At 38.1% G+C, this 20,745-nt stretch overlaps 2 protein-coding genes across 2 annotated transcripts; both read left to right on the forward strand.

Moving 5' to 3' along the window:
• The first annotated feature begins 381 nt into the window (after positions 1–381).
• LOC110040085 (flavin reductase (NADPH)-like) lies at positions 382–4,520 on the forward strand. Its single transcript, XM_020745275.2, has 4 exons — positions 382–1,031; positions 2,071–2,244; positions 3,091–3,281; positions 3,733–4,520. The coding sequence occupies exons 1-4, from the start codon at positions 889–891 to the stop codon at positions 3,891–3,893; spliced, it is 669 nt and encodes a 222-aa protein (XP_020600934.2). The 5' UTR covers positions 382–888; the 3' UTR covers positions 3,894–4,520.
• A 3,768-nt stretch (positions 4,521–8,288) lies between these two features.
• LOC110040084 (uncharacterized) lies at positions 8,289–20,407 on the forward strand. The gene is made up of 16 exons (XM_020745273.2): positions 8,289–8,446; positions 11,067–11,187; positions 11,457–11,554; positions 11,922–12,063; positions 12,668–12,849; positions 13,437–13,608; positions 13,971–14,152; positions 14,815–14,971; positions 15,214–15,347; positions 15,472–15,625; positions 15,885–16,066; positions 16,662–16,806; positions 17,272–17,453; positions 17,891–18,062; positions 18,765–18,908; positions 19,465–20,407. The coding sequence occupies exons 1-16, from the start codon at positions 8,430–8,432 to the stop codon at positions 19,726–19,728; spliced, it is 2,448 nt and encodes an 815-aa protein (XP_020600932.2). The 5' UTR covers positions 8,289–8,429; the 3' UTR covers positions 19,729–20,407.
• The last annotated feature ends 338 nt before the right edge of the window (positions 20,408–20,745 follow it).

The raw sequence follows: 20,745 nt of genomic DNA on the forward strand, positions 1-20,745 counted from the left end.
CAATCCCGGACAAAATGTCGGCACACCAAGAAAATTGCTCCCCTCCATCCCACTCACAATGAACATTTCAATTCCTTATTTTTTTTTCTCTTTTGCAAATAAACAACAACACGACATTTTCTAACATTAATTAGGGAGGATCGGGATACGTAGATCCAACTCAAGTGTCCCAGCTGCTTTTGTCTGGATCGGAGGGAGGTGGGCTAATCCTTCAACGTGAAGGAATAAATGTCACAATTTAGGCGGTGGTGTACAATGTAGTTAAATAAAGAAAATCAAGTCGATGTTGAGCGATCTTATTTGTTTCACATGTAGGTTTCCTTTTTGTCTTTCAATCAAGGGCACAAGGCGTACGGAGACTTGGTGTCACGCCAAACCAATGTTGCGGTTAGAAGTAATTCAACTTGTCGCGTGACAATAACTTATTTCTTTTTGGATCGGAAAATATTAACCTGGAAAGCACATGCAGGCTTTACGTGATGCACACGGAATAATATTCGCCTGAAGGAAGCTTAATGTAGAACTGTCCATTTCTAACTGTCAATTCGTATTCATGGAAAACCGTCCCGAAGCCCAAGTTCGTTGTGATGTATCTACATGGAAATGTTCGACATACCTTTAAAGGTCTTCAATAAACTATGCTCTAATTGAAATTTCAAGCTTTTTACATCGCATTAGATTCTTAAAGGTGATTAGAACATCTTAATTTCTTAACACGCCAACTGACACATGTTCAAGCGCACGCACGAATCGCTAATTATCATGCAAAACAAACAGCTCAGCAGAACGTGTTGTTGTGATCAGTTCATCATGCATATTCATACATGGTTGGGTTATATACTGTTGAGTCGAATAATTTTTACTCATACGTGTTAACGTTGTTGAATCATGGCGGAGACAGAATTACTCTTTCCTAAGCTGGTTGTCCTCGGCGCATCAGGAAAAACTGGACATCAAGTGGTGCAACAGGCTCTCAAAAAAGGTCACTCTGTCACAGCTGTTGTAAGAAGCCCAGAGAAATTTTATATCAAGTAGGTGCCTTGTTTCGTAGGACTTCGTTTGTACCTATGGCCTACCTGTGTTATTTCTACTTAAAAAGCGCAATGTTTTTTTCCCTCATCCGTTTCTCGACACCTCCATTTCTGCTTAAGTGTAACGTTTTACTGGTAATATCCAAAGGGACGTGTTGCTCTATATCGTGATATTTGGAGATAGAAGTGGCAGTGTGTACATTTATTCACGTTGTAAGGGTTCGTAACAATTGCAAATACTGCATATTAATTGCCAGCCGAAATGCAGTTCAATGCAAGCCAAGGTGTCCTTAACTGTTAAAGAAGTGTTCGTAAGAATTTTCAAACCACAATTCCCAGTTTAAACTGTTATCTGTTAGTTTTCGAGTCAATAGCAACGAAAAGTGCAACTCACAACGCAAATCAGCAGAAATAAGGTATTGCAAAGTAGAGTCGTTTGCATACGTCAAGGCTATTTTAAGCCGGTTTCGTCAAAGGAAGGTAAACAAATAGTGCTATTGTTATTCAATGCAATACGTGAATTTAACCTTTCTTATGACGCTGCATTGCTACATATACCTAAACGACGTAATGCTCCAAAATAAGAGACTATTTCGTTGCTTTATGTTTATTTGCGACATTGTTCATAGCGTGAATTTAATCAAGTTATAAAAAACGCTAACAAAAAACAATTGTATCTAACCTAAAAAATATATAGAAATACTGAATTTGCGGCTGCTGTTCATGAATACTTTTAAGGTAGCAGAAGAGCTGCCAAAAATTCGGGATGTATACCAATGGCTCAGCGAAAAGGTATTTGGTTAACCCCAATGTCTCTAGACTACGAGTAGTCCCTCTTTCGCTCAGTCCGTCGTGCTTGACGCGAAAGAAAACCGCGAGAATAAAATGACCGCGCGAATTCCTGGGGGCGAGGAGTGCACGAAAGGATTTAGCGCGGCCATTTTTTTCTCGCGGTTTTCTTTCGCGTCACGCACGACGGACTAAGCGAAAGAGGGACTACTCGTAGTCTACAGTGTCTCAATGATTCTTGCTTTCACAGGGATACAAATCTTAACGTAGTCCAGGGAGATGTGTTTGATCCAGAGTCCTTAGTTCAAGTTCTTGACGGCAAGAATGCTGTGCTTTCATGTCTGGGATTTCAAAATGGAACATTCTTCACACCAACAACTCTTTACTCCAAGTCAATGACATCCATAACAACAGCAATGGAAAAGTAATTAAATTTCTTATCATAGGTTTGAGTTTGATGTTTTCATATTAGCTCTCTTATTAAACAATTCACGTTATACTGGCCCGAACAAACGCTCAGTCAGTCATTTCCTTATTTGAAGAACCCCTTTAAAACGCCCAGCCGGTTCATACGGCCAGTTTCGTCTGGCTCGTCGGTTGCCAGATAAACGGGTTTCCACTTAGACTACGAGTAGTCCCTCTTTCGCTTAGTCCGTCGTGCTTGACGCGAAAGAAAACCGCGAAAAAAAAATGACCGCGCGAAATCCTGGGGGCGAGGAGTGCGCGATTCCAACGCTTCAATTTGCTCTGGTACCGCTTCGATTTGCTCCGGTTCCAAAACATTCCTGCAAGACGTCACACGTATCTCGAATGCTGACAAGACGTTGTCAACGCTCCTAACAAAAGCCAATCATATTTTTGCGTTGTGAGAGCAACGCATAATTCAAACTCTTGGGCTTAGGCGGTAGTCCCTCCTTTCGCGCGCTCCTCGCCTCCAGGATTTCGCGCGGCCATTTTTGTCTCGCGTTTTTCTTTCGCGTCACGTACGACGGACTTAGCGAAAGAGGGACTACTCTTAGTCCAGTGTCCACTGTACTTCTAGGTGAGGAGAGGCACTATGAAAGCTGAGGCGGTCGGCAAAGTATTTCTTTTCATCCCGACTTTAACTAGATAAACCGGACTGACTAAAGAAAAATGCATCGTTTTGAGATTGGTAATTAATAGAATCCAATGCATGAGATGGTGGTAATGACAAGAGTTTAATGTCGCACCGTCTCTGCACGTTGCGAAAAATCATCTCACTCTTGTTGTTCGGTTTGGTTTCCACTAGGTCAGGCGTGGAGAGGTTTGTCTGCCTTACTGGTGTTTATACTCAGAAAGATCCGTCAAATCCCATATGGATGGACTGGCTAGTACGACCATTAGCACGATCGTTTATGCCCGATATGGCACTAATGGAGAACATCGTTATGAAGTCGAACCTTTGTTACACTATTGTGAGACCTCCTTGCTTGTCTGAAGGTACCAGAAAATTGTATTTGCAGCGATGTTAACAATTATTCTTCTACATTGCTTGGCGTATCGCCTGATTGGGGTGTAAGTGAAAGGAGGAGGGGGTTGGGGAGACATTTTAAATCCCAGCGATACTTCATACAGACGGTTTCTGTGACGTATACCGCATTGCTGGGTGAAGGAATCAACCATTAAAGAAGGAAAATTCTTCACCGCAAAAGTTACAACTGAAACGTATCTATAATGATTTTATTCAATGACGGCTTCACCATGTACTCATTATAGTCATTTTATTTTATTTCCTATTCGTCATTTACATTTGTTGAATGATTAACAAATTGCGGACTATCCAACCTAACAAGGCCGCAAAGCAACGTTATACATTTTTTCTCCTGAGATTAAATAAGTTAGAATTCGATTTGCATTACAAAGCTCTAAGTTAATGTGTGCCAATTTGCAGAACCCATAACCGCCAATTATCTGTTAGCTGAAGGACAGTCTGTGCCAGAGGGTTACGGAACAGTGCCACGAGCTGATGTGGCTCACTTTATGTTGGCATCATTGCAGACCAAAGAGTGGGCCAAGAAGGGCGTGGCAATTGATGCCAAGAAGAAACAGTGAATCAAGTCTTAATCTACGACATATTAATATCGAGTTATAATTTTACATGGTTGTTTTAGTAAGTAATTCAAAAAAGATGAATGTACACATCTTTATGAGACTATAATTTATAGTTATCTAAATATATTTCTTTTCATTTCACCTAGGATACAATTTAACTTGTATGTGAGGAAATAAGAGAAAATGTGAAGATATTATATTATGTCTAACACCAAGACTTGTGAACAATTTGAGGCTTTGAGAGAAAATGAATAATGTTTTCGTCTCCTCGTTGAGTTGTATCGGGTTGTCAAAACGATTTTGTATTACAGTGCCCAGAAGGAATCCCGAAACCCTTAGAGAAACGAAAAGTGGTTCGAAAATGCGGGAGTTCGGTTGGAACATTGGGGGAAGATGACAGTGAAACAAATCCAAGAGAAGCGACTTTTTGTTCGACTTATCGAGAAGTTTAAGAGATCGGGATTCCACGACGTATTACTACAATCATTGTTTCATTGTTATTTTCTGGGACACTGGAATCATAGACGCTGTTAATGAGAACATTTTTAAACTCTAACAGTTACATTATAAAGGACATACCAAGCTAAAGCTAGAGTAAATAATAAAAATATACCTATTCGATATGAATCGATGTGAGTACTAACTTTCACTCTCGTTCGTTTGTTTCTCATCATTGATACTTTCGCGAACGTTTCTAAGAACGTGAAATGCGTTTTGGAGCACTCGCTCCAGCTACTTCGTTTTTCATTTTCCGAAATTCCTCTAGTGCTTCTTTGACGATATAAGAACACGAAAATGTTCTGTATTTCTAAAGTCAAATACAAAACACCGCTCATTTGGTGTTGTATCGTGAGCTAAAAAAAATATCTGTTAAGGAATATATTGGAAAATATACAATCCATTCCCTTTTGTCTTTAGTTGGTTGAAATATGCACGTTTATATTGTGGGTTAATCTAGGTTAATAGCCGTTAAGTTATTGATATTTAAGCAATAGAGCACTTTTTCGTGTTCACATAGCTTCCTGTAAACACGAGAAGGGTTGGGAGAATTCGAGACAGTTATGCAAAGCCCGCTCGACAACGTCTCGGGTTGGCATAACTTTCGGGGATTCTCCCCCCCCCCCCCCCCCCCTCGAGTGTTCAGAGGAGGCTAGGAAAACATGGAGAAAGTACTCTATTGCTTTTACAAAATAGTTCTCAAAAATACGCGCGAATCTAAAACGTCCCAACCTTGTTTACATACTTTCATCTAAACACACCTATCGACCAATGAGAACGCGCGTACTAGCTCAGTTATTTTATAATTACAAATCGCGTCATAAATTGTAAAAATAACACATATCTCTCGTTCAGTGTTCATACCATACCACACCACACCACACCACGCGCCGTGATTTACGTCACACTATCCCATACCTTACCACACCATACTACAGTGTATGTCATTAATTTAGTTTAATTAATGACCTTAGTCCCCATGAGCCTCCTGTAGCTCAGTGGTAGAGCATCTGTACTAGAGATCGGAGCACCTTTTCTGAGTATGCCTGTGTCAAAGACATAACGTCACCTTCTGTTTAATTTTTTTTTTAGAAAACGTAAATAAACTAAGCTCATTGAAATGAACTGGGATATTTTTCCATCGATTGGCATGAAAGAAATCCTCCGTTGTCCTATATTTGCTCTCAAGCTTAGTTCATGCATATCTGGTTCCGTAACCATGTTGGTTCCTGGCATGTTGAAATAGCCATTTATCACCAAGGGAAGACTGCCCTAATTCCGGTGTGTCACAATGTCTTTCAAAAAGCACTGAAACAAATATATTTAAACCCCAGTGAGGAGAATTTCTCACTGATATCAAGGGCAAGGATCTAGTAAAGTGCCCATTTTATTTTCTCAATTGAAAGTCTACGTAAAAAAGGAAGTTCTCCGAAAAAAAAATTAACGCGCTAAACATAGATTTGTTCTTATGATTATTTTTAAATTCTACATTTAATTACGATAACAATAATGACTTTATTAACTTGTCAATTACATCTAGCAGTGGAGAATCCCTACTGCTAATAGGGGACACCTAACTAGAACTATCTAAAAACAATATACAGAAAGGTCCTACAAGAGAAATTAAAATTATGAGTTACAAAGATGACAGCCACTACATCCATCTAGGATGTTGCCTAGATCTAGCCTCCGTACTTGGGTCTTAAACTGCTTGAGATTTATCGCCGATCTTTCTTAATTGATGCACCCCTACAGGTGATCAGGAAAGCGACAGAGAGAAGACAACAACAGAGTCTTCTCTTTGCAACAGAGAGAAGATTAGTGCGTGTGGTGTGCCAAAATGGTGGCTAATTCGAGCGTTTTTCAAAAAAAATTCACGTTTAGTTCAAATTAAATTTATTTTCATAGAAAATCCTGTTTTGGATGTGGAATTTTAGATGACAAAAAAACTATGGGCACTTTAAGAAAGGGTAAACATGTTTAACGAATCTACCTTGTTACTTGTATGGAGGAACACATGTAGAAGTTTGGGAGATCTTTAAAAGTTGTGGAAAAACTAGCCTCAGGCAAGTATTTCCACAGTCTTCCACAAATTTCCAAAGTATTTTATAACTCTGTAAAACACGGGGATGTAAAAACATGTACCGTGTTTCTATCGAGTTTTAGTATAGATCTACTCGCGTTCTATAACGAATGCCGTTCTCTGATTGGCTACGCTACTCACTACCTGTTCCGTGATAGATAGTGAGTAGCGTAGAGTGTGCCCTTGTTGACAAAATGACGGCCGATTCTTGGAGTTTTCGGACTGTCTGTGAAGAGGATTTAGATGAAGTTTTGAACGACTAGTAGATTTAAACTAAAACAATTAGATTATTCGATAGTTGACTCGGCTGCGCCCTCGTCAACTATCACGCGTTATAGTTCGCCACTAAATATTCTCCGATTCTTATTGGCTTAAACTGATGGGTGACGCGATAGTGTTTATCCGCGGAGAGACACTCTCAGCCCACAGTGCCCGTCCGAGGAAAATACCCGGATGGATAGTACTCATCCGTGAAAATTTTTCTGTAAACAAGCGGGATTATAGAAGATAAACATTTGAAATCGTATTAAGTGGGTTTTTGTCTATTTTCTTTTTCAAATTTTACATTTGGCTGTCACGGCTTTCATCTAAAAAAGTTGAAAATAATTCAAGATGATTTTTGAACTGCCTCGCGGAAGAAAATTTAGTGGTGAATAATAAAGACAATAGAGTGTTTATGTCTCGGAACTGTCGGTCTGATAGTTGCCTCTTGTAAATTTGATGTTCTTAAAACTGGCATATTTGCCCTCGAAGCTTCGCTTCTCGGGCAAATATTAAGAACATCAAATTTCCGCGGGGCAACTATCAGCCGATAGTTCCTCGACAGAAACACTCTATTTTTTAGATAGAAATCTCGAGCTCATAATCGAATTGTTTAATAGAACACGATTTTGAACGAGTTAGCTCGCGTATTTTCTTCAAGACTGTTTTCTAATTCTTTTTGGAAAACTGCGCAGAAAAGGAAGGAACATCACTCGATTATTTTGATTTTCTAAAGGTAAATTTTCTTTGCTTATGCATTGATTAGTACGGCTTCCTTCGCAAGCTTTCTTACAGGGGGTTTTCTAATAAGCTTTGCTGTACAGACGGGAAGGTGAAACAGGTCATTTTGACCTTTTCTCCCGCTGTGCCAGTGGATGTCTCAGGATTCGCACTTATGGCACGTCTTGTGCGCCAATGGCTCCTATAGGGCCATTGTACTGAAAGACGTTTTTGACTTTTTCTGCTCTGCACGGAAGAATCTAAACACACAACGGGACATTAACAAAGCAGATAAATTACACTTTGTTTCTTGAAATTTATAGCAACGAGATACTGCCTATACCGTGCTATAGCAACATTAGCTGTTTGTAATAGATAAAAATCTGCTTACGATAAGATTTCTTGAATGTTGAATGTAGGTTTGAAGTCTTACATAGATATGTTTTTATGATATATTTTTCATTGAGACTACAGACTACAGTTATTTGACATGGCAAGCCTGGAGGTTCATTACACCTTAATTACTTCAAAACCCTGACCCTTCATTTCACGTCCATGTTCTTATATTATGATTTTGCTCACCGGTAACCAGTGCAATATTTAGGGTCCTTTTTTCCTTTCCATCTCAACTATTCTCTGTTTTGAGCAAATTAAGTCCGTATAGTATTGTAACAAGACTGTTTTTCAAAAGAATTTGAATTGTTCCAGAATAAATCAACTTGAAGTTAAAAGACTTAACAGATGGCTGCTATTGTCTTTTTGTAATAGTTCATTAAAGCATTTCTTTTGTGTTTTTGTGATAAAAATAAAGCCAGAGAAAATATATGCATTTTTGGAGTTCCATCAAATGTCATTAATATAACTGCGTTGTATAGCAAAGTTGTTGTTTCGCTAAATGTTTGTTATTCGCTTGTTTTCCTGCCTTTGGTAGACGTTCGACCTGTGAAAATATTGTTGCTTAAATTCGCACAGATATGCCTTCCAAGAGTGGGTAAGTCTAAGATTCTCCACTATTAATTCGGTCTGCAAGCATGAACCGTGCACAACGGTACTTGAACTAACGTTTTTTGATGCACAAGCTTCTTATTCTGCCAGGACACTGCTGCAAGGAAACAGTTATCTCGACCCCTTGAGGTTTCGCTAACGGGGTATCGCTTTGAAGAAATAACGAATAATTTAACCATTCGTCTCAAGTGATAAACAGATACACTTAAATCGAAACTGCTAGAAGTCTATGGAAACTGTAAAACAACTATATATTGCGTAATACTGACTTAACCGGCGTATTCGAGTTGTGCCAGTTTGGCCATAATGAGATTGCTTTTGTCACGATTTCTCTTTGATTTTGTAATCTTGTATTCACTTATTCGTATTAGCACCAGTCACTTAATTGAACGAGTGTATCGCACACCAAACTCTTAAAATCAATATTTGGTCCATATTTGGTCACTAATCTTGTGAGAAGTGCATTAAGCCTTCCGTTGGCCTCAGTTCTTTTTCATTACACAGTCTCATGATCTAAGTTTTTAAACCTGTTTCCTGGCATTAACAAACTGCCTTGAAATGCAGGCCAACGGATAATTGTTCTCGCCCATTCCAATTGCGTGGTCAGAGCTTGGAATAATTTATAACGGGTTTTTAAAGAGAATATTTCAAATTGTGTGAAAACGTTCCTCAGCTTTACCATTTATTAAGGACAAGGTAATACCTTGAAATCAGAAGAAGGCTTGGTACATGATCGAAATCATGTTTACCCATTTTCCGTGGACAAGAAGGAATTCGTGATATGCCAACTTGCGTCAAACTCGAAATCAACTCGTTCATCCATAGAAACACAGAGAAACTGAAAGGTCGGACTGAAGCTGACATTCAAGCTTCAATGGTTACAAATATCGGAGTCATCTATCCGTGAAATCTGTAACAATCACTGATCGTATTTAATTTCTACCACTGAGTGGCCTCTCTAAGTTTCTTTTTGCTGATCGTATTCCTTTTTTTTTTATCACTAAGTGGTCTCGCTAAGTTTGTTTTTGCTACACGGGGAGCTTTTATAGGGATCCAAAACACCGAACATTGGCAAACTTATGCAAACTACTTTTGTTCAAGCAAAACAGTAATGAAACTACAGCACGCAATTTTTGTCTTTGTTAGTAGATATTAACGCCTCCTGTGAACACTGTCATTCAACTCAATGAATATAATTAAGCTTACTAACATAACTACTTGCATCGATAAAGTCGATGAACATTGCAAAAAACGAACTTCTTTGACGGCAGCACTGGATCCCATGAAAGTTTTCGTCTCAATTCTATAAACGTTCTGTATCTAAAAGCACTTTTACTAGGAATGACTACGAGAAACATGTAGAACAAGGTGCGTCCATGTTTATCCAAGTGAAGACAAACGACTTATTTAGTTGGCATTGTTTTATCAATTACTGAAAGTTGACGAGACGAAAATTTCCTTACAAAACCAAATATAGGTCAAAATTTCAAGCTGTTTTTATTTTAAATACTTTTCTGTTTAATAAATCACTTGGTCGTTTGGGATGTTCGGTCACCTTATCTTTTGCCTCAACTTTCGAAATATGGACACAGGGTGTTTACTTCAGTCGTTCCCCAATTGTTCTTTTGTGGATAGCGGAAAGTTAATATATAAATTGACTCTTTCAGGTGGAAAAATTATGAATTGAACATAGCCAAATAAAGTAAGCCTGTGCCTCTGTGTGAGATTTAAGGGAGTTTCTGTAAACGAGAAACTAGTATGTTTTTGCAAGGAGTGAAGAAGAAGAAGAATTAAAAGTTCCAGAAATCCCTTACTAATTACCTAACCCCTTGACTTCATTTCTTAATCTGTCTTAACGATAATTATTTGCTGGAGCTGCAATGCAACAAAGCAAAAGTTGACTCTAATGAGCTAGTTTTTGGTATTTTCTACTCAAGTGTGACAATCGTGTTTTGTTCTCCGATATCGAAACTGCATGTAATAATACACCGTTATAAAAGGAGTGCCGTTGTGGTCAAACTCCAATAAAACCAAAAAATATTGGTTTTACCTTAATTCTTATTTCTAGAGATATTAATTAGGTGAAAATTTACCGATGAAATAACAAGACTAGGTACACGATCGAGATCAGGTTTGTTTATCCATTCTCTGCGGACAAGAAGGAATCTGCAATATGCAGACTTGCGTCAAACTCAAATGAACTCTTTCATCCACAGAAACTTAAAGAAACAAAGGGATAAAAAGAACTATGTGCTAAATTACCAAATCTCACCTCGAGTACCGTTGGAACAAAACGCCAATTCAATTCAGAAAACTCATATTTATATTAATGTTTTGTGCTTGAGATTAACCGGGAAATTCACTGCCTTAGTCCACCTGTTGTCCGACTGAAGCCTTGGAGAGCAAACTTGTACCAAGTAGAAAAACAAACGAAAACAAATGGACCAGAGTAATCATCAATTAAAAATGATGTTCATTTTTGTAATCACCTATTTGAGAAGTAATTGTATAAGAATCCTTATATTCTCTTATTTCTTTTAGTTATTTCTCAATTTTTTCCTTTTCAAGATTTCATTCAGTGTTTATTTGCTTTCTTACTTACCCAGCGATATGAAGCAAGCTTACGAGGATCTAAGGGAACAGTTGTCCAAGTTAAGTCGTGCTCTGAAGATCCTTGAAACAAGAGCCTTGAAACAGACGTTTTCAACGAATGAACTTGCATCAAAAGTAAGTTACTGACAGATAATATACTTTTGTTATAATTGCACCCCTTTATTAATACTATAGAAACCTTTTTTTTTTTTTTTTTTTTTGACCTTTTTTACCTTTCAAGAGTTCTGGAAAAGTGACTACGAGTCCACAATCGGATTAATGCAGTCCAGTATTACATTACATATGATACCCTATGATCCATGTATGTAGTAAATATAAGGGCCAACGAAGACCAACAAGCCTTCACATTTCATGGTGAGTCAGCTTCATTTTACTTTTCGCAGGGCCGTAAAATCTCTTCACTCAGGACACATAAGACTGGAAGAGGTGATGAAGTTGCTCTAAAGAATAACCTCCCTGATGGCCTAGAAAAACTTGAAAGGTAGAAGAAACCTTTTTTTCCATGTAACTGTGATCCCATTTCTTTCTTATGTTTTCCTTTTCTATTTTCTTTCTCAATGTTCTATAAGCACAGACTTTGTTCAGCAGACTTAACAGGACAAAATTCTGGCCGGTATCATTTCCGTCCTTCTCAATCATACTATCCAAAAAAATGTTTGCGACCATACCTTTAGAGTTTGCGAAGTGTAGTTTAGCAGGACCGACACCTGGATCATACTTAAAATATCAATATGAGAACTTAAAACATTTATTAATAAAATCAATATCAATTATGTAGAGGTCTTCTGAAAGACTTAGCCTTTAGTGTAAAGGAAACCGATGATAAACTGATCTCTCATTGATTACAGGGCTTTGGAACTATTCAGAGAAATCCAGAAACAGAAGAATACCGGAGAGTCAAAGATTCAAGGAGCTTCAGTTGGAAGAAGAAGGAAATCCAAAAGGTGTATTCATTTCGACAAAATAGAAAGCGATATTACAAATTACAAGGTAAGATCCCTGATTTCCTGTCTCTATTGATTGATCCTTTAATTCCAGGGAATTGATTAATTTCTAACGTACTTTGCATTTGTGTAATAAGAAGGAATTATCCGGTGGACATGTCAAAAAGCCTCAGTTTTCGACAAGAGAAGGGGACGTACAAGTATAAAGCAGAATTCTTAGTGTTGAGGTTTTACCTGTCAGAATGCATGCATGCTTGGATAGCTGGGTGAGATCAGCGGCTGCCATGATGCGCCATTTCCTGGAGACGTTCGAACCACCCCTCCCCCGCCCCGTATGAATTGTAAAACGCATTTCAACATTTGCAGATGGAAACTACGCCATATCAATTTACTATTACCATTATCACTACCATTGGAATGAAAGATCCGGCCATTCCCAAACAGCGTTTTGATTTATAACCAAGCTACCAGAGTGGCCTCTAATTAATAGGGAAGAATAAAACGTATTTTTTTTAAATACCGAATGTCAGTTAGCTTTAAAAAAATGGAAACCTGTCTAACAGCAATTGTAACAGCAGCAACAAAGTGATTAACACTCTCGTTATACCATAATGAAGTTATGGATAGTTCTCTCTCCTCTGTTTTCTTAGAGCTTGATCAGCGAAATCTCAGCTCAAGCCGACACAGTTAATCAAGTCGTTAAGGTTGGCAATGCGAGCTTGCAGGAAGGACGAATACCCAAAAACAAAGAGGAGAAGACGAGACAGGAGCTCGCAGCAATAAGTATAAGATGGAATGTACTCTGCGGAGACGTCCTCAATACTTGCAGCAGGTAAAGACAGAGAGGGCAGTTGATGTAACTTAGACAACCAATAGGGGATTATTTTTGTAAAACAAAGTTGCGATGGGTCAGTTGTTAAGTGAAGAAACCTAGTCTTCTAAGAACTTTTGTGAGGCGAATTACTTGTAACTTTCGTTCAGACTATCATCAGCAGATTTGCGTCAATGTCAGCTTGACATGTTTTTCTCCTTTTCCTGAGCTACATGTAAACTCAACTTAAGTTAGAGGTTTCAAGCGATTTTTGACGAGAATTCAAAGTAGTGGTCTCTTTGAATTGTTAACTTTGGTGAATCTTGTTTCACCCGGCAAAATCAACAGCGACATCTATATCTAGTTCCATAAACTCAAGAGAAAGGACATCATTTTCGGCCTAGTTGTACAAGAGATAGTGCCAGGTTTAAGATATTTTTTTGTAAACCAATATGTAATTGTCGATGTTTCAAGTCTAAAGTAAAATCTTAAAAAAAGTTTATTGACATGCCGCTCTTAGATTAGTGCTAGGGTTCACTTACTTTCACGTATCTTATAGCCTCTTCACAGCTGAACAGTTGATTTCATCACCACATTCTTTTTTCTAGCATCGAGGCGTTCTTTTTGGAGATGCAAATGGAATATTCAAAGTTGAATCTGTGGCTAAGTAATTCTGAAGTCGCGGATTCGTGGCTGATGGAGTACGAGCCTCATGCAGATAAACCAGAAAAGCTGGGAACGACGATTCGAGTGGTGAGGTTGCAGCTTCATGAAAACCAGGTATGCACTTCTAATCAGGATGACTGCGTCTTCATCTAGAAATGCTTATCACGCCGGGTCAGCTGTCGGCCAAAAATAGACAATAGGTGACTTCTGTTGCTTTTTTGATCTGATGGAGCTCAAACTCTGCAATGTGATAGACAGTGCAAATCCAAACAAATGCACATTTTCTGTTTTTTTCTTATTCTAAGGTTTTTGGCAGGAAAATGACGTCGTCAAATTAACGGCAAAATTGATTTTCATTTACTGACTAAACTAATGCATGATTTAGAACGATTGTGTTAAGATAAATTCAAATATTAAAAAAAATGATTGAAACGCTCTATTTTTTAAAAAGATACGAATATTTGTCTCCATTTTAGGGAGTGCTTGACAACTTTAGGAAATCTAAAACCAGATTGCAGAACATGTACGACATAGCAGTTGCACTCATGAAGAGCGGTCGGCTGGACGAGGAAGACGCGAACGAGTTGGAACGCGTCGTAAATGTCCTAGTAGCAAAATGGGAATCGATCGATAATCGGCTCAATGCAAGCCGGGACCGGTGAGATATGGAAGAAATAGAGTAGGCAGAAATAACTAAGAAAAAACAAACAACAGTACAATTTAAACTCGGAAATGGAGGTGGGTGGAGCTCAAAAAGTATGGGCCGCCATGATAAACGTCTATATTTTCTTGGCACTACTTAGAGTCTTTTAAAACGGAATTCACGTGCAAGAGAAATAGAGGATATAAAAAAACACCAAGTGAGCTTTAATCAGAGAACAGGAGTCGCCGCAAATACGCTTGTTTGACGACGTTCCAGCCATTCACTAGAGAAAGACAAGAAAGAAGCAACGACATCATTACTTTTATTTACATTTGACAATTTTCACTGAGTTGGTTGAGCTCTTTCATGCTGTGTAGCAGATTAATGGGGGAAGCTCTGAACCCTGTTTATGGGCTATTTTGTCTCTTATGCTGTAATTCCATTTCTTGCGCGGAATAATTGAGGTATTGTAAAAGACAGTGGAAAGAACTTACACCTTCACTTATTTCAATGTGTTCTTTTATCATACCAACTAATATAAGGTTTCTGAAAGAAACTGACTTCTTTGAAGCGGCTGAAGAACATTGAAGCCAGTTAAAAATACACAAAGACGTTTTAAGTTATCTAGATAATTTACAGTGGAGGGAAATAAACGATATTTTATTCATTTTTTGTAGGATTTACGCCGAGATTAACAGGTTAAGACAAAGAAAAGCGAAGCAGGGACACTCTATCCTTCGAAGATTTAGCTCAAAGAGAAATTCATCTTTTAGGAGAAAGAGATCAATGCGAAAGAAACGTGAAATGCAACAAAGAGAGGAAGCCAGCTCTCAGGTAGTCAAAAGTTTATACTTTCTTAATTAAACAAGGAACCCCATTGATAACCTTGTTTTCTGACCCAATATATTCTAATTATGTATAGTTACACGAAAGTAATTCTGCATGCCTTCCTTGTCAAAGATAAAGTTCCAGGTTAAAAATAAAAGTGAGAAAACTTCGGGCTGGACTCGTTTTGAAAGTTTTGCTATTTAGAAGCAACAAAATCCGCTAACCTCTTTTCGTTCATCACACTTCAGCCGACGGAAAGAAGACCTAAGGTGTCAGTGAAGGAAGTTGTTAGAAGCTCAGCGTCAGTGGATTTGAATGCTTCCCTGGATCCGACAAGTGTTGTTATGACAACAAATAAAGAGTCAGAGGAGGACAAATCAAGGTAACTTTGTCCCCTAGATAAACGTTCTAGCTAGGTCCTAAGCACTTCACTTTGACTGTAAAGGTATGACTGTGGTTTTACACTAGTTTATACGAGGGATCGTTGGTATATTTTGCACCAACAGGTTGGAGAAACAGAAAGCTGCTTTTGAATCCTTTGATTCGTCTCTTAAGTCATGTGAAAAGTGTCTTCACGATCTTGACGAGGAACAACTTCAGAAATTTTCAGCTGCTGGGTCAACTTGGAGCGAGTTCAACAAGCAGTTGGAGGGGATTATGGTGAGTCTGGGATTTTTTTTACAAAAGACCTACAAAACGTGTCTTCTTGATTGATGTTAGCAATTAGTAAAAACGTGAGTTGATAAGACTGCATTTTTTTACAATCATGCTTGGATTTTCGTCCTTTGTACTGTAATCACAATTAAAACTTCTTGAGAATTTTGCTTTTCACTACTGTAGCGATTTGAAATATGACAAAATGTTTTGTGTTAGAGTTAAAACTTGTTAGTGAAAAATTGAAAGTAGATTGTCTTTTTAGACGTTCGAAGCGGAGTTGAAGAGATCAAGATCTAAATTTGAATCAGAAGTAGACAAGTTTGAGAAAGCTAAAGAAGAAGACTTGTTCAAGGACGCAGACTGTGAAATCCTGGAAAAGAGAGTGCAAGGCCTAAAGACCAGATGGGATGAGTTGATGGGAGATCACGCCGCTAACAAAGATCGGTAGGGGAAAACAAAGTCGCTTACAGGCTTAGCTTGTGATATATATACTACAGAATAAGAACAGCTTTCGACTAACTGATCACTATTTAACTTGCTGTGTTCCGTGATTGCGTGAAACTGTTCATGCAACCTGGTCTTACCAATAAGAACAAGCACGTTTTGTTCAACAGTTGCGAAACGAAATTAACCAATCGAATTAGATTTCTGACGTTTTCCTTCCTTTAATTGGTAACATTTTCTTTCCCCAAGTAACGCTGTTTGGACGGTTATGCAAAACCGGGAATACGAGTATAGCCTATTGCTTTTAAATGCTGTATGCCTAAACAGAATTAGTTTGCTCCTGGCTGGAAACAGAATGTATAGATGTATGCTGTGATTGGTTAAGGCAGTGAACAAAATTTATGAACCAGTTACAGAGTTCGTCACTTGTTTTAGACAGTCGAAAGAAAACCTCTCACAGCCGGTAAAGGTATTATACTTTTGCATGGATGCAAAACTCACTAGAGATTTGAATTTCTCTTGATACTCTTGTTTCGAAGAATATTCGTTTGGTTGTTAATGAATATATTTTTCTTTTAATTATTATATATTGTAGTATCACTAAAGCCAGCATAGATCTTAATAACAAGTCGATGCAGGATATGAACAAGGAATTTGACAAAATTGAGAAGCAAATTAAAACACCCGAGATATACGACGATGAACGCCTGTCCTTGGAAGAAAATATACTCAAACAGAAGGTAAAGATAACGGCATATGTTCTCTTAACTTGTTACACTGTTTTTCCTTACACATCACTGGTCCCATTCTGGCCGTGTAAAGTATAAGGCCTCAGAACTACTGAAAAAAGTTCTGAAAAGTCTGGAAGACTATTGGAAAGTCGGCTGGAGTGTTAATACGTATATCTATGTGATTTGTTAGCTCTAATTTGTATTTAGGATCTACCGCAACCAGCTTTTCCTTCCTTTTGGAAGAGTCACCCCAATCTGTTAATTCTCTTTGTACAACGAATGCATTGCCAACGCCGAGACAAGTAGCGGAAATGGAGAAATATCAAATAGTGGATGTTTACTGGATTTACCGCCAAAGAATCCCCCTGATTAATTAAAAATAATTAAATGTAACACTTAATGTGAAACTAAAAGGGCCAGAAGGATACCCAGGATTGAAACTTGAACCTTTTCATCATCTTTCTTCTCATTCAGAGACTGATGGAGGATCTAGACTCGTACAATGCCCCAATCAAGCAAGTGAATGCTACAACTAACAACTTGTTGGATAGAGGTTTGATAGACGAAGCAACGTTTGCAAAGGTTCACGAGGAAACGGGTGCTCTTATGGAAAGGCAAAGGAGGCTAAAGGGTTTAAGCAGGGAGAATGGCGACAGGTAAGTCTTAAAATTGCAGAAAGGTTTCACAGTAAGCTGGCGAAAAAGTATTGGAAAGATTGCTAAATGAAAGTCTCAGTTTCCACCGTCCCAACACCTTGGGTTCAGTAGCACCCGACTTCCATGATTTTTTGAAGAAAGTGATTAGAAAACTTTATTGCGGTATTGGCTGCCACGGCTTCTTCAGGTATATTTTACTGAATTTTGAGAATGACAATGGATTTGTATGGACATCAATTCATTTAAAGTTCAAAGTATTCAAAGTATTTCACGATATACTGTTTTCAGTTTGGAAGATTTAAGGGCACCCGGGAGTGAAAGAATTTATTGAATATTTGTGTTTAGTCTCCTACTAGACATGTACGGCTAATACGAAGAAATCATTATGAAGAAAAAGGGACTTTGATGGTTAATCTGAAATTTCCATTTCTTTGTAGACTAGCAACTGAGCTTCTCGAGTTCAATCAGAGGGAAAATGAATCACCATTACCAGTTGAAGAAGAAACGATCCAGATAAGCGATGATTACAGCATGCTTGCTCAGTCCTTGGACGACTTGCTTGCAGATGATATATCTGATGAAGGATTTGCAGAACTGGACTCTTCCAGAGTAAGAACCTAGCTCAGTCTTTCGGAAAATCTGCTTTTTAATGCCTGCCTTTCACTCTTTCCTCTTTCGGGGTGAAACTAAAAGTTTAATTAAGACTAAATATAAGAAACAAAAGAAGCATATCCGTAGTGATAACATTTTACTTACGACTCTTCCACTGACTCGAATTGAATATTATCAATTCACCAATCAAACATCACTCTATAAACCCACTTTCGATGGCTTTGAAAAGATGCTGCATTCAAAAAATCATCTTAAACAACATTCTCCATGTTTGTAACCAAACATTCCCCAGGTCATAAAGTACCGTTTTCTCGTCAGTGTCATTAAACATTTGTGAACCATGCAACGTCTGGATTGAACGTTTGAAACGTAAACGAAACCAAACGCTTTTCCTAGAAAATGGTCTGACACTTACACAGCTTAGAGATCGAGGCTGTGTCACTTGGCATGGCTTCGTTTAAACAATTGGGAACCTATCTATTTAGGGAAATATTTTTATATAATAATGATTCCGAAGATATGATTGATCATCGCAGTTATATACACACATACTTTATTCCTTGATGGCCTGCTCAGTTAGTATCCAACTCCTTTGGATCTTAACCCTCTGAACTGCCGGTAAACTTATTCAGAATTTTTTTTTTCACCCTTACCTGCAATATGAAACATTGTTATAGACCGTGGCCTATGTCTTTGCAGTCCTTTTTAGAATTGAAGATGACTGATTTTGATGCACACGTCCAGTCCATGAACAGTTGGATGAACGATACCGAGAAGTTAATAAATTCACTTCACGTGGGAATGGATCCCATTGAAGTTTCCAAGAGAGTTCAACAAATCAAGGTTGGTGAATTATGTCCCTCACTTCTTCCCATTTCAAAGAGGTGATAGCACTTCGCCTCCAATAAAAATTAATCACCGATAAACACGTGGGACAGCTTATTAATTAAAAGGACTTCAAAACTTATCAAAAAACATTTTATTGTGCGTGAGGATTGTTGGTCTAAGAGTTAGTACCAAGGCGCTGGAAAGTACCCTTATCTTACCCAGAGTTTCCCAGGAAAACCTGGAAGACCTAGGGAGGCCACCCTGGGGGAATTTGCGATAGACTAAATCCTATTTGGAAGGAGTACAAATTTTTCTGGCTGCTTCATGCTACAGAAACTGGAGGCTTCAATACGCTGTTCTACATTTACCTTGCCTTGTAGGAGTTACCAGTCACCAAGCAAATATTATCTAAAGATGTTATGCCCTCTTCAAGTTACCCATAAAAACTTTCAAAAAATGCTATATGTTGGTAAACTGTTTGACAAAAGATTCTCTTAGACAGCTGTAACAATTTGGTTCCGTTTTACATAAAGCTTGAAGTCTGACTGAATTTTTGTCATTTTGTCCCAAGATGCGTTGTGAAGAGATCGATAAAAAGGAACTTAAGATGAAACGTATAAATAAACTTGGCGAGGAAATAACTAGCGAGTCGCTCAACATGACGACTACTGAATCAGTTGAGGGAAGACTGGAAGTTCTGAACAAGAGATGGCGTGACACAAAGGAGATGTTACGTGACTACAGCGACAAGGATGAAGATGAACGTGCCGAGTATGGAGTCTGTTGTTGTCTCCAAATGGTCAAAAAAGCGTTTCATGCTTGCTTTTACAGTTAATTGACGATAATTTATGACAGATAAAATATGCGCCTGATTTTTCAGAGCACAATTGATCGAGTTTTTTTTATTTTAGGAAAAGCACGAATTTTATTTCTGTTTGTAACGTTTACGTCCGATTTTTTTACGCTTTCGACTAGTGAAAAGCATTTTAAACAAGAGATATTTAAATCTAGAATGACTTTTAATTTTTGATAGCAGTATTGGCTGCCTTACAACTGGGTTGGTATTTTCTATGCAGAGAACTCTCAGTATGTCATCCATGTGCAAAGAAAGCTGGTCAGACAATCACATGTATAAAATTACTGGAAGAAAATTAGTTAATTAGTTTTATTTAAATATTAGAAAAGTTACAGTGTAAAAAGATACAATACTCTTAATATGACAAAATGGGAAAAAAGACAAACAAACCAGAATAATAAAGCACTATAGAAAAAATAGGGCGAAAGCAACCAAGCAATTAATATCCTCAGTTTTTTTACTGCACATAATGTTAAATCACACCTGTCTTGGTTACTCAAACTAGGATTACGATAAGCGATATAGCCGAGGGATCTTCGGTCTCAAAATGTAAAATAAAATTAGTAGGTTAAAAGAATATACTCGGGCTAACTTTTAATTTCAGATTAGCGAAAATCCTGTAGAACCTCTCTGTTAATAAAACATCTGATGAAGGTGACACTGTTTCTTAACTTTGAATAAATACCGTTACGCGCGCCTTCTCGTCAGTTAGCACACAGGCACATGGCCTGCAAGGAATATGTCATGCCAGGCTCGACAATTTTACTGAAATCCGGTGGAATTTTCCCAATCTAATTCCGTTACTTTACAGCACAGTGAAAATCCAGTTTAAAAACAGGGCGGAGTCGGTCGAGTTTGGATAGAACAAGGACTGACGCTTACCCAGTCGTTCGCACCATAGAAAATGGTCAAAATGAATCAAAAATTAAACATGCGATCGTTTAAAGCTTATCCTGATTGCGCTCCACACTCGACTAGCTTTCATCCCCAATCGCG

The sequence above is a fragment of the Orbicella faveolata genome, unplaced genomic scaffold (genome assembly GCF_042242905.1).
Source record: "Orbicella faveolata isolate gen_17 unplaced genomic scaffold, um_ofav_v1 contig_12, whole genome shotgun sequence".
In the NCBI taxonomy this organism is placed as follows: Eukaryota; Metazoa; Cnidaria; class Anthozoa; order Scleractinia; family Merulinidae; genus Orbicella; species Orbicella faveolata.

Bases quoted from the DNA above. Each gene is read 5' to 3' on its own strand.
- LOC110040085 (XM_020745275.2), top strand. From the start codon at position 889: ATGGCGGAGACAGAATTACTCTTTCCTAAGCTGGTTGTCCTCGGCGCA. The intron at 1,032-2,070 runs GTAGGTGCCTTG...TTGCTTTCACAG, and splicing joins CCAGAGAAATTTTATATCAA to GGATACAAATCTTAACGTAG. The intron at 3,282-3,732 runs GTACCAGAAAAT...GCCAATTTGCAG, and splicing joins ACCTCCTTGCTTGTCTGAAG to AACCCATAACCGCCAATTAT.
- LOC110040084 (XM_020745273.2), top strand. The intron at 11,188-11,456 runs GTAAGTTACTGA...TACTTTTCGCAG, and splicing joins CGAATGAACTTGCATCAAAA to GGCCGTAAAATCTCTTCACT. The intron at 12,064-12,667 runs GTAAGATCCCTG...CTGTTTTCTTAG, and splicing joins GCGATATTACAAATTACAAG to AGCTTGATCAGCGAAATCTC.